General features: G+C 40.8%; 1 protein-coding gene across 7 annotated transcripts in view; it reads right to left on the bottom strand.

The window, feature by feature from the left end:
- Nucleotides 1–4,113: 4,113 nt before the first annotated feature.
- LOC132404679 (NACHT and WD repeat domain-containing protein 2) overlaps nt 4,114–14,292 on the bottom strand; it is a 148,663-nt gene continuing 138,484 nt past the window's right edge. For all 7 annotated transcript variants that reach the window (XM_059989016.1, XM_059989021.1, XM_059989018.1 and 4 more), the window contains one exon: nt 4,114–14,071. In XM_059989016.1, the coding sequence (XP_059844999.1) occupies nt 10,145–14,071 (3,927 nt within the window). In that variant the 3' untranslated portion in view covers nt 4,114–10,144. The remainder of the gene's footprint in view (nt 14,072–14,292) is intronic.

Raw genomic sequence — 14,292 nt, 5'->3', positions numbered from 1 at the left:
ATACAAGGGGGCATAGTTTCAGGGTGCTTGGAAATAGGTACTGGTGGGATGTCAGGCGTAAGTTTTTCACACAGAGAGTGCTGGGTGCGTGGAATGCACTGCTGGCGATGGTGGTGGAAGCAGATACAATAGGGTCTTTTAAGAGCCTCTTAGATAGGTACTTGGGAGTGGCACTTAGACAGGAACTTAGAAAAATGGAGGGCTATGCGCTAGGGAAATTCTAGGCAATTTCTCGAGCAGTTTACATGGTCGGCACAACATTGTGGGCCAAAGGGCCTGTAATGTGCTGTAAATGTTTATGTCTATGTTCTAAACAAACTAGCTCATGCTCTGTGCTGAACTGAACTTACATTTAAAGATGCAGTGGAATTTTGACATTGTTCACATTTTTCAACAACCCAGATTAATGTGGGCTGGATCTGTAAGATTGTTCTTACTCTGGATGAGCTAGATAATCAGATTGGAAGATATAAAAAGACAAGAAAATGGAAATTCCTTGCAGGAAATGGTTAAGCATTGCAGTTTTGAAGAGTGCTAACAATCTAAAATATTTTAGTCAACCATTTGTCCAAGAGTCAAATTTCAACGTCCAACATGTAATATAACAATAAATTACAGCATCTTAATGCAGACATTTTGGTAACACTTTTCAAGATGGGGTGATAATATATTTTTTGCTTCTGTATAATATTTAAAAATACTGAATAATAATACACAGAATACTTTTTCTCCTGAAGTTTTGATAATTCTACCATGGAGCATAGTAATATTTGGAGGGAAAATATAAAGTTTCAAAAGAGTCCTGACTAGTCTGCAATGTAAGAATGCGATTGCCTTTAAGTGAGTCAGAAATGCAGTAATTTTTTTTTCCAAAGTGGAACAGGAAACATTGTTGGTATGTATTGAATCACTGAAGATATGAGGTAGCTAATGGAGAAGTTGCCCTGCAGCTTCAATGACTTGCTTCTATCCTAAGCTCAGATGCTTTCTGTGTGGAGTTCATACCATTACTTTTCTCTGGCTGCCCTGGTTTTCTCCCACTTCCTGAAGGCAGTGATCTGGCAGGCCAAGTTAGCCATATAAATTGCCATCTTGAACAGGTGAATGGTAGAACCTGAGAGGGTGTTGAGGGGCATAGTTTGGAAGATTTGGGGGTAAAATCTCTATGGGTCGTTATAGACTCAATGGGCCAAATGGACTTCTATTGTAAGAAAATATGGAATCAGAATAATGTGAATAACATAACAAAATTCGATTCTACCTTCAGGTGATATGAGGATCCTTGTTGGCAATGTATTCTCACATTGCTTCTCTGCTTTATTAATATACACACAGGTAGATATGTAAAAGGTAAGTACTTTTCTTCTACGTTTCAACCTTTTGAATGATATGGGTAGGCGAGGGCTACATGACAGCAAGGCCCTCAGTAATAAAAAAGCTCTGATAGATTCCATGTGATTATAACATAGTGTGCTTACTTCCAGTAACTGAACCAAGCTTACCACCCAAGTCTGGGTTTTGCTTTACGAATGTTTGGTTTTCCACTCTGTATAGTCCACTCACATTGATTAAATCGTTGGTAACTTCATGCCAATAGAAAAACGTTACAGCCAGGAACTAGAAAAAGGCTGAAAACGAGTTTGAAAGTTACCAAATTACAAAACACGAGCATGTCAATCAGACAAACCCTGGAGCCAAATTGACGTTGGCACTGTTAATGCGAAGTTTAAACCACACACTAGTACACAATATATCAAAGAAATGAGTCTTATTCTTTTACACATTGCTCTTTAGCTATTGCACAGTAGGAGTGTTTAGAGGAAACTGGGTGAAGATGATCCATTAATTCTAAAGGATGGAAAATTAGAATGGACTTGTGTTCTTCCTCACCTGCAACTTATCAATACAGTGGATCAAAGCAAAAATATAATTTCCAACACCAGATTGGAAAACCTGGCCCATCATCAGTCATCTATTTTCCTTCAGGTTGTGGGTGTGTTATCTTTCATTCATCCCACAGCCCGGGAAATGAATGCTAACACGGGGAGGTAGTAGTGAAACCCAGTGATATCCTTCACCCGGTGCGTACAAGCTTAACCTTTCTATGAAATTCATTCGTACATTCATTTATTCATAGGATATGGACTTTGCTGGTGATGCCAGCTCTTACTAAATGACCCTAAACTGAGGACACAGATACAAGTCAACCACATTGGTTTGGAGTTGCATATAGGACAAACCTGGTAAAGATGGTAGATTCCCTCCCCTGAACTCAATGAGGGTAGAACCACAATCTGGCAGTTTCATGGTTTATTAACAATATCAGCTTTTATTCCCTCACATGTCAGTGGATTCCGGTTCATTGGGCAATCAGTTAATCGGGGCAGCCGCTTATTTAGGATAACTCTTAAAGATCAAAAAGGAATTGAAAAAATAGCCAGAATTCCTTTCATTTATTTGGGACGCTATGTGAATTAATTGGGAGTGGAGACTGTTGCTGAACAGTTTCTAATTAACGTCAGTAATGTGCACTAATGTGACAGACACTATAATGTGGTTAGAGCGAACAGTTTTTAAACAGTGCCTGTTGAGTACGCTTGTGTTATGTTGTCCATTTGGGCCTGTGGATGCCGATTCAAAAAGCAATGAAGGCAGTTCACTTGGCTAAGGTACCTATGCTGATTTCAAAGTTCAAAGTAATTTTATTATCAAAGTACATATATATCACCACATACAACCCTGACATTAATTTTCTGGTGGGCATTGACAGTAAATCCAAGAAACATAATAGAATCAATGGAAGACCGCACACAACAGGGTGGACAAATACCCAATGTGTGCAAAAGACAACAAACTGTACTAAATAGTACAAACAAACAAATAAATAAATATTGAGAATGTGGGATGAAAAGTCCTTGAAAGTGAGTCCATAGGTTGTGGGAACAGTTCAATGATGGGGCAAATGAAATTGAGTGAGGTTATCCCCTTTGGTTCAGGAGCTTGGTGGCTGAGCCATAATAACTACTCCAGAACCTGGTGATGTGGGTCCTGAGGCTCCTATTCTTTCTTCCTCACGAACCACCAGCTTTCTCCCCCTGAAGTCAATAAGCAACTCCTTGGTTTTGCTAACAGATTGTTGTTGTAACATCACTCAGCCAGATTTTCAATCTCCCTCCTAAATGCTGAATTGTCACCACCTTTGATTCAGCCAACGACAGTGATGTTGTCAGCAGACTAAAAAATAACATTGGAGCTGTGCTTAGCCTCACAGTCACAAGTACAAAGTGAGAGAGCAGGGGCCTAAGCACACAGCCTTGTGGTGCACCTGTGCTGACTGAGATTGTGGAGGAGATGTTGTTGCCAATCTGAATTGACTGGGGTCTGCAAATGAGGAAATCAAGGATTCTAATTGCACAAGGAGGTATTGAGGCCAAGGTCTTGAAGCACAATTAGTTCTGAGGGTACGATATTATTGAATGCTGAGCTGTAGTCAATGAAGACCATCCTGACTGTCCAGAATATTCACTGTCCCGGGTTGAGTGAAGAGCCAACGAAAAGCAATCTGCTGTAGACCTGTTGTGATGGTAGGCAAATTGGAGAGGGTCCAAGTTGCTTCTCAAGCAGGTGTTGATATATTCTTTACTAACCTCTCAAAGCAATTCATCATAGTGGACGTAAGTCCTACTGGATGATAGTCGTTGAGGCAGGTTACCATGTTTTTCATAGGCACCGAAGCCTGCTTGAAGCAGATAGGTACCTCAGACTGCCAAATTGAGAGATTAAATGTATTGGATACACTCCAGCTATTTGATCAGTACAGGTCTTTAGTACTCGGCCAGGTACCCCATCAGCCGTGGAAGCTACGCCTGTCGAGCATTCTTCAGTGATTCAAAAACAAGGGGAAATCTGTAGACGCTGGAAATCAAAGTAATTCGCATAAAATGCTGGAGGAACTCAGCAGGCCAGGCAGCATCTGTGGAAAAGAGTAAACATTCGATGTTTTGGGCCAAGACCTGGTCCTGATGAAAGGTCTTGGCCCAAAATTTTGACTGTTTTCTCTTTTCCATGGATGCTGCCTGACCTACTGAGTTCCTTTGGTATTTTGTACGTATTACTTCATGTTTGGTCCGGAATTGCCACTTCATATGTGAAGTGGCTTTCTGGAGAATGCATCTGAACCTTTTGTATCTTACTTAGTCACCAGACCTGAATGCCCCTGTTCTGGCCCTCAGTAGTAAGTGGATCTCTTGGTTCACCTAGGGCTTCTGGTTGGGGAACACCTTGAATGATTTTGTGGGGATACACTCACTTATAACTGCTTTTATGTCCATGAACGTGGCACAATCTAGCGACTTGAAGCAAACCAGTAGCCACTCCATTGACTCCCGTGACCACCTCTTTGTTGTCCTTATCTCGGGAGCCTTGCTCTTCAATTTTTGCCTGTATGCAGATAGGAAGAGGACAGCCAAGTCATCAGATTTCCCAAAATACGGTCTGGGGATGGAACGGTAGGCATTCCTAATCGTAGTATAGCAGTCGGCGAGTGCATTGCGACCTCTGGCACTGCAGGTTGTATGTTGATGATAGCTGGGTAGAGATTTCTTCAAAGCAGCCTGATTGAAGTTCCCAACAATGATTTGAAGTGAAAAGATTTTGTTCATTTATAGTCAATGAAAAGAACGCAGCCACGTACACTGGGTGAATTCCTTCATTGATAACTATTAGGAACTAATACACTACTTTATAGTACTTGTAAAAGTATTGGTAGTGTTCTAATTTGTTCTGTATTTCATTTAAATGCATAATTTGTTACTCAGTTAAATGGTAGTCCTTTTTAAATTCTTTTTAGCTATTTCCATGAAACTTCGGCTAATTAGAGCATTTACTTAATTGGGGTAGATTATACTGGTCCTGATGTATTGCTATTAACCGGAATCCGCTGCATTTAATTATTTAAATTTAAATTCCTCTGCTACCATTATGTGATTCAAGTTCAAGTTTGTGGACCAGTGGTCCAGAATTCTGCCTGCCTGTCTGGTGATTCAATCATGACACAAGTGTATGCACTTGGGGAAGAAACCCGGAATGACTCTGCCTTTGTTAATTTGCTAGCAGTTAGAACATAGAAAACCTATAGCACAATACATGCCCTTCGGCCCACAAAGCTGTGCCGAACATGTCCTTACCTTAGAAATTACCCAGGGTTAACCATCGCTCTCTATGTTTCTAAGCTCCTTGTACCTGTCCAGGAGTCTTTTAAAAGACCCTATCATTTCTGCCTCTACCACTGTTGCCAGCAGTCCATTCCACGCACTCACCACTCTCTGCGTAAAACACTTACCCCTGACATCTCCTCTGTACCTACTGCCAAGCACCTTAAAACTCTACCCTCCCATGCTGGCCATTTCAGCCCTGGGAAAAGCCTCTGACTATCCACACGATCAATGCCTCTCATCATCTTATACACCTCTATCAGGTCACCTCTCATCCTCCATCGCTCCATGGAGAAAAAGCTGAATTCGCTCAACCTATTCTCATAAGACATGCTCCCTAATCCAGGCAACATCCTTGTAAATCTCCTCTGCACCCTTTCTATGGTTTCCACATCCTTCCTGTAGTGAGGTGACCAGTTGTTAGAGAAATCAGGAGAATCAAGTTCAAACACGGCCTGTGTGAATGAAAAGCAGAAGAAATTTAAGAAGTGGAGGCAGGAGGTGGTCGTTCATTGCTTTGTCCTTCCTCTGCCACTCAGCAAGATGATTCTAATCTTTTACCAATTATCTGTGTCAAACACACATCCTTTAAATCTAAAATATCTATTGATCCTTACCTTTTATCAAAATAAACTTTATTATAATAAAAGTACTTACCAAACTAAAATGAACAGTGTCTTTTCATTCTTTACATTCACAGTCAATGCTTTCAGCTCCTTTCTATTACATTCATATGTATCAACTGCACTACTGCCACTCTTGTGGCCTTGCTACAATAATTGAAGAGCTTCCTCACTCAATGCTGCTTCTCGCTTTCCAATTGCAGAAGAACCCTATACTGTGGATCTATTCCACTTAGCCCTTGCGATGGCTCCACCAAGTATCAGTGCATCCCTCGGCACATATTCCTGCAGCCTGGAATGCACCAACATTCCTCCATGGACATCTTGAATATCCTTATTAACTGAGCTTCCATGGACTGGATCTGGGTTAATACATTTCAGCTTAACTCGGTCCTGTGTGACTGACTCTCTATTTTGAGATAGTGATCTCTCATTTCAGGGTCTTGAGCCAGGAGAAACATCAGCTCTACTTCCCACCTTGTCAGCGCCCCTTAAAATTTTGTACATTTCAATGAGACAGGCCGTGGCTGTTCGTGCTACATATGCAAATAAATACAGCAGCAGCTGTGTGCTGTATTCCAATTTTGAAATTCAGTTCCACTGAATACAATGGAACCTTATCTCCAAAGCAGAACACAACACAGAACCATTGCAGTACGAGCATATTTAACGGAAGTGACTGAGGACTGCTGATGTAATATGATCCACCTGGCCGCAAAGCACAATCCTAGTAATTTCGGTCAATAGCAAAGTGCCTAAAGGGTGATTGCTGGTCTGCATGTTACACACCTCCCAGTCTTCAGTTGCTATAAAGTCAATATTGCCAAAGTCAACATCTGTTCTAATGAATGCAAAATTACAATATCCTAAAAATATCTTGTGTTCATTGAGGAAAGGGTTGTTTTACACACTTTTCTTGCATTGGATAAGCCATCTAAATGCAAGCTTTCAGATCTGTTGTGACTTTGTTTGTAAAAGTGCTAATATTAGAAGTACTCTTCTTCATACAATATTTTCATTTTTCTATGTGTCTACTTGCACGATAAAGAGTTTTCTCAACATATCATAATAAAACTTCACAAAAATATGATGGCCTTAAAACTTTAGCTGCTCAGGATAAAATCTCCCTCTCACTTCTGGAATAGTCCTCACTGTAGAATGGTAAGCTGTGTTAACAAGTGTTTTTTTTCCAAAACATGCTTTTGCTATTAAATGATCAACAATCTTCACAAATGTAAGGCATCACAATTCTCCAACAAAGGTTTATGCTTCATCTCGCCAGGTGACGTTTACAGGATCACACTTCAGATTTTATTACCTGTTCCTCTCTAGTATATACTGAAATATCCAAATGGGAAAACTTACTATCTGACACCATGTGTGGAAATATAATAATGCAAGGGTAGGTCACACCTAGACCTTGTTTCCAAAATAAATAGTTTTATGACTAAGATACTATATCTGCCTAATTGTATATGCAGTTTTAGCTCTTGCTATTTACTGTTAGACAGGTGAGCTACTTGCTGAAATTTGTACCAAAAGAATTTATAATGCTTATGGAACAACATACTGTACAGCACAAGCTATCCAGAATGCTACATTCTCCATAGAAACATGGAGTTATTGAGTAATACAACAGGGAAACAAACCTTTTGGCCTGACTCATCCATACTAACCATGGTGCCCACTAAGCCAGCTTCTCTTGCCCGCGCTTGGCCCGCATCCCTCTAAACCTTTCCTCTCCATGTACTTAGACAGGTTTCTTTTAAATCTTGTTATTGTACCTGCCTCAGCTCGGTTCACATATACATGACCTCCTTTGTGTGAAGAAATTGCTCCTTAGGTCCTTTGTAAATCTTTCACCTCTCACCTTGAACCGAAGACCTCTTTAAAGTTTCCCTTCTGTGGTAAAAGACTATGTGCATTCACCCAGTTTGTGCCCCTGCTGATTTTATACACCTCTATAAGGTCACCCCTCAATCCCGTATGCTCCTAGGAATAAAGTCCTAGCTTCTCAAACCTCTCTCTCTAACTGAGGCCCTCAAGTGTTCCTAAATCTTCATTGTACTCCTAGTTTAATAATGTCTTTCCTATAACAGAGTAATTATAATTATACACAATGCTCCAAGTGTGGTCCTACCAAGGCCTTATACTTATGCAACATAACTTCCTGATTTCTATACTCACCAGCCTGGCTTCTTCACCACCCAGTCTACCTGCCATGCTGCTGTGTACCTGTACACCTGTGTCTCCAAGGTTCATCCAATCTCTGAAAGCCCTATATCCCTTTGTTTCCAACATGATTTCAGATCAAAGTCACCCTCTATGAAAAAAAATTCTTCTAAAAACCCTTTACCTCTTTCATCCTTTGCTTTAAATTTCTTGTTGACCATTGACCTATCTGCTTAGGGGAATAATCAGAATCAGGTTGGATATCACTGGCATGTGTTGTGAAATTTATTGTCTTTGTGGCAGCAGTACATGACAATACATGATAAAACAAAAAATCTGTGAATTAATGTAAGTATGTGTGTGTATATATATATATATATATATACACACACGTACACACAAACCCCAATGTGGCAGAGCGGGCTGTGACTCAAGAGAGGGGAGCCATGGAGTCATGTGTAGCCAGCCATTTGGACACAATACACATATATAGAATAAAATAGATAAATTAATTAAGTAGTGCAAATATAGAAATAAATAAGTAGTGAGGTAGTATTCATGGTTTCAATGTCCATTCAGAAATTGGATGGCAGAGGGGAAGAAGCTGTTTCTGAATTGTTGAGCGTGTGCCTTCAGGGTTCTGTACCTCCCTCCTGATGGTAGCAATGAGAACAAGGCATGACCTGGGTGATGGGGGTCCTTAATGATGGATAGCACCTCTTTGAGACATCACTCCTTGAAGGTGACCTGGATACTATGGAGGGCAGTGCCCACGATGGAATAACTTGCCTCAGTCTATGCTATTTGAACCTGGCATGACCTCCTACTGTAGACACAAGAGATTGCAGGATCTGATTAACTCTTTGTTTCTCAATCTACCTTGTTGTGGCTGTTGCATCTTATTTGTCTATCTGCAAACCATTTTTTTCTGTAATTGTAACTGTAACTCTATATTTTGCATTCCATTATTGCCTTTCCTATTGAACTAACTTGATGTAGTTTTTTTTGGAATTATCTGTGTTGATGGGATGCAAAATTAAGTTTTTTTGGTATCTTGGCACCTGTGAACAAACTACCAAAAAAAAAACTACTGAAGGGATTCAATAGATCAAGATGCATCTGTGGAAGGAAAGGAATTATTGATGTTTCAGGTTGCCACATCAGAACCTTTTCTCCTCTGCCAAATCTCCTCCCAATCTTGTATACTAATATTCACTATTTTTATATTTAGAAAGTTCAATTTCTTAACAACCTTGATGTATTACAATGTGACATTGTAAAATGGCTGCAGTTGACAAAAATGGGAGGAATCATACAAGACTCCAGCCAGAATATCAAATCATCTCTAGATGTATAATTTTCGTAGAGTGCTTTGACTAACAAATATTTTTTCTCTTTTATGAATTAAACATTGTGGAAAAGTGTGAGCTCAAACAATACACAATACCAAAGTGTGTCTTAAGAAGGAGAACAACAATGTCTGCAAGCTGTAAAAATTGGTATTCTGAGATGGATTTTCCAAGAGAATAGCTGGAAGTTGCTCACTTCACTGTGCTTCTATTTTAGAAAGTGTAATTTCTTTATAAAAAAAGGATGAAAACCAAGAAATGAAGTGATCAATGTAATTATTCACTGTTGTTACCTCCTGTATTCTGATCAGATCATCAGTTTACTTTTCATTTATTCTATCCAGTTCAGGACACCGTCCCTGCTAAGAATTTAAGGTTGATTTGGTAAAGCCCATTAAAAAAATACCCGAAAACAAGTTACATCAGTTATTTCAATCAGGATAGTACTATTTAAAGTTAATAGAGAAATATCAGGCCGGATTAACCATTTACCCAGAAATCCTAAGAGGTAAAACATTATGTGTATACATTAATATCCATAATGAGCCTGCCAGGAGTCAACCAGAGAAACAATGCCAGGAAAAGTTATAGCATCCAAATAAAGAAAAATGTTTTGAATTGAAAAGTTTTAATTTACTCCTGAGATATTGGTCGTCTTGAAATAGTGAATAACTCTTCTCAAAAGTAATAAAACCAGAGTATCTTTGAGTGACTTTTAAAATTACACCCAGCATATTAAAATATTTTTTCTGTATACACTTTCTTTTTGCACACACAAAAACATGGCTTAGCTTTCAGCTGTGAAGTTCTGACATTTGTAGTCTATTTGTAATGTTGAACCTGCTTTATCAGGTTGCTTTTTGGTAGGTGTTGTCTCCTGTGTTTCACATGAATCAGAGACCGTAATTGGGCTATCCCTGGCAAAAACCTCAGTAGACTCTCTCCATACGCAGTCTGCTATGTGCTTGCATGTAAAATTCACACGTTTAGGTCTGATTTGCCGAGATGAGTTACTAAAAATATGTCGGCTGTTTGACGTGGCTATTTTAATTTTTAAGGCTGCGTCAACTCGGTCTACGACAGTGTAGGTTCCAATGCTGCCGTCGTCAAAGCCCACAATGATGTTCAGATGGCGTTGGGAGAGACTCAGAAAAGCTGGAGTCTTGTAAAGTGAGCATGCTCCAATATTTTTCCCATCAGCCAACCTGACCACGATTAAACTAGACACAGCCTCATTGTCAATATCATCACTGCAGTTTCTGAAACAGATGTACACCAGGTAACGGCCATCACGTGATAGTTTCTGACGCCAAATAATTCCAGTGGCAGGAACAAGTCGCAGTTTCCCATTGTGCAAGTCCATGATGTTAATGTTGTCGTCGCCCCGTGACAAAATTCCCAGTTTCCCATTGGGAGATATCTGAAAATCCTCCAGGTTTTTTAGGAAATTATTTGGAAGCTGCACACGTCTGCACACCGCTTCCTCTGTCACACTCCAAATAAAGAGGGTTTCAGCTGATGTAATGAAAACTACATAGTCTGGAGAATCAGGGATCAGCTTGAAGTTTACAATGGTTGTACCATCGTCACAGCAGAACTTCTTTGTAACGCTTCCTGTCCACAAACTGACAGCCAATAATTTGTTTTTTGAAACACCAATTACGAAGGTGTTAGGATATGTGATGAATGCGTTCTGCATGGGAACCAGAATATTACAGACTTTGTGACCAGTGGACAGCCTCCATACCCGAGAGATACCTTGGTTGCAGAGGGAGACTACAAACTGATCATTGTGTGTAATCAATAGCTGGGATATCCTCTGCCCATTGATGCGGAAGATGTTGTCTCCAGTAACAGTGTGCCAGATGTATTGGTTGCCTTTGTCATCGGATGTGACCATGAACTCACCTGATGATGTGAGAACACAGTTTTCCACAATGCTCTCATGTTTAAATACAGCTTCTATATATCCCGTACTGAAACTCCATTTATAAACAGACTCTGAGCCATCCAGTGTGTAAATTAGTTCACCTTTGCCTGGCAGGAGAAGGCTTTGAATTGCTTTCCCGGTTTTGTCAATGTTCGAGATGGCCGTTATGATGTCTATATCCCACACAGAGAGAATGCCATTGCTTGTCAAAGACAGCAGCAAATTGTGTTGGTTTGATTTAACCAGCTTTACATTGGCTCCTGAAATCTCCTGCAAACTTGCCATGCACTGTCCAGTATCTCTCCGCCACACAAATATCGATGACATGTGTTCCATCGAAGCAATAATTGAGTCACAGTTTTTAGAAAGGACTGCTGATATGAAGCGTTCATTGTGTTTTGCTTTGAACTTTTCAGTCACCTTCCAAATGCTAGTGTCTAACACCTCGATGCTGAAAGCCTTACAGATGAGGATTGAGCTTTGGTCTTCTGACAGCTCTAGGCTCACTACTTCGTTGTCTTTCCCTCTGCAGTCAAAGTCCTCGATCAGCTGAGGATTCGTAATCTCATCTATGTTCCAGACAGAGAGGCTACCTTCGTTATCAATCATCACCATTTCTTGAACTGCAGCCAGAAAGAGAAGGGATTTTACATATCCCCCAGAAAATTCTGATGTCACTGTGGACAGCTTCTCACCACTTCCCAAGAGGAAAATGGTGGTTGTGTTCAAGCACTGGCCGCAGAATGCATATACTCCATCAGGAGAACATTGGACACAAGTAACTTCATACCAGCAATGGAACTGGTAGAGTGGCCATCCATAAATTAAATCAATCACATGCACATCTTTACTACCCTGCAACCATGCAAGGGCATGGTTAATTGACAAAGTAAAGCCATATATGAAACTGTTGGCTCCACCCGCGATGCAGTGCTTGGAGCCCTTGATCTCCACCTCCGACAGCTGGCATGAATTATGATTGTCGTATATCAGCAACGTATTTTTTGTCGTGGATACCACCAGGTATTTCTCATCGTGCGTAAGCTTCATCCCCAGCACAGCCGAGTTTGAAGTGGTAATTTGCCGCAGAATCTGCTGTGACTCCACGTCCCAGGTAGTGATGGAACCGTTTTCCAGTGCAGCGATGATCACATTAGGGCTTGACGTTGGCAGCACCTCGATCACGTGTGCATGGCTGCTGGTCAGTGGGAGTCGTTCGGGGCTGTACATCACATCTAGGGAGGAGTGCAAAGGCACAATCGAGCAATACTTTGGGCCATCTTTGTCGCACTCTAATAGAAGATGCCTCAGCTTTGGTAAAGAGCTGATGACCGGCAAAAGCCTCTGTTGCAGCTCAGCAGACAGTGAGCTTGGGTTCTTCGAGACTTTCAACTTGATGCTTCGCAGAGTCCTTGCCAGAAACTTCAGTTCTTTCTCTTGTGAGTAATTGTAAGCAAGATCTATGTCAGAAAGGACGTTGTCAAGGTGACCAATTTTGATCATGGTGTACAACCAGCTGAAGTTCATGATCACATTGTACATGAGGTCATCTGTCCTCTCACTCCTCGTCAGGTGATGCAGCAGCTCAGTGCTTTTCCTGTGATTCACAAAGAAGATATCTGGTTCCAGAGGATTGCACTGGAAGACCCACGGTTGCTCAGGGACTTGCCGGTCAAAGGTCTTCTCGCCAGGCTGCTTCTCCTCATTCACACTCTTGTTGTTGTCCAGAGGTTGGATTTGACTCTGCTCGGGATGAAACAACCGCGGTCTCCCCCCGGACCAAACTCCTAAAAAGTAATCTGCCAAGATACTGTGCATTTCGTGTACATCTTCCTCGTTCTGCAAGTACAATTTCTGGGCGATCAGATGCAGATGGCGATTCGCCCAAACCAGAAGGGTTACACTTCTCACCTGCCTCTCCACTAAGTAGCCACACAGCTCCTCTTTCAATCTTGCGATGAAATAATATGGTATCCGCAGTGGATTCTGAAGCTCAGAATTTGCTTTGGTTTCATTAAGGACATGGTTATCAAGTGAAAGGACATCTTCCAGTTCCATTTCACTCAGACCGGTTTTGGCAATTGTAATGAAACCAAGAGCTCTTGAAACCAGTCTTGATCCACACTTATTTTCAAGAGACCAGAAAAGGTGTTCAATGTTTTCATGTACTGTTCCACAAAGTGAAGTGTCATCGACATCCTTGTGCGATCTCCAGTGTTTGACCTCATGGTAAATCAGGTTAACAAACATGGGCAGTGTACACTTGGTTAAGGCTTCATTGACATAGATCTGCTGACCTGAGGTAACCTTTCTTTTCACTTGCAGAAGCTGATACTTCAAAATTTGGCTGCATACTTTTCTGTCACGCTGTGGCAGTTCAATATAGTTACTATCATTCGGTATCAAGCATCTCAGCTTTTGCAAAATACTGTGCTTGTTGGGTAGTGTCGACAATATTACACGTACTGAGTGAGGAAGATGAATGGGAAGCCACCACAGTCTGCGTGCTTCCTCCCCTTCTGACAATTGCTCCAGGGCATCAAATATTAACACTAGCGGCCGATGGAAGGAAGACTCATTTAGTAGATTGATGAATAATTCCTTCAGGTCATGTATTTTTTGAGGATAGCTGTGTATGAGACATCGATAATTAATGGCTAATTGTTCACAGAGACTTTGCAGTAAGGTTTTAAGCTCTGTACTTAACTCAGATGTTCCCAAAAATCTCACAGTTATAACTGGATCAGAATCGGGGCCCATTTCCTCCTGAAGCCAAGAATAGGCCTGAAATTTAAAACAGTGTCATAAAATTTGAACTGATTGGTCAGAACACATAAAATAATTTAATGTTCATTTCTATTACTTAATATATGAACATTTAGAGAACATACATGAGATATAAGTGATTTGCTGGATGCAGGCAGTCGAAGGTTGGCAGATAATGTAGACTGAAAACCACAATGCAAGAATTTATAGTTTCTTCTGCTCGGGACACAATGTGGGTG

The sequence above is a fragment of the Hypanus sabinus genome, chromosome 14 (assembly GCF_030144855.1).
Source record: "Hypanus sabinus isolate sHypSab1 chromosome 14, sHypSab1.hap1, whole genome shotgun sequence".
In the NCBI taxonomy this organism is placed as follows: domain Eukaryota; kingdom Metazoa; phylum Chordata; class Chondrichthyes; order Myliobatiformes; family Dasyatidae; genus Hypanus; species Hypanus sabinus.
The sequence above is the reverse complement of the archived record's forward strand: the minus strand, read 5'-3'. Positions and strand labels throughout refer to the sequence as shown.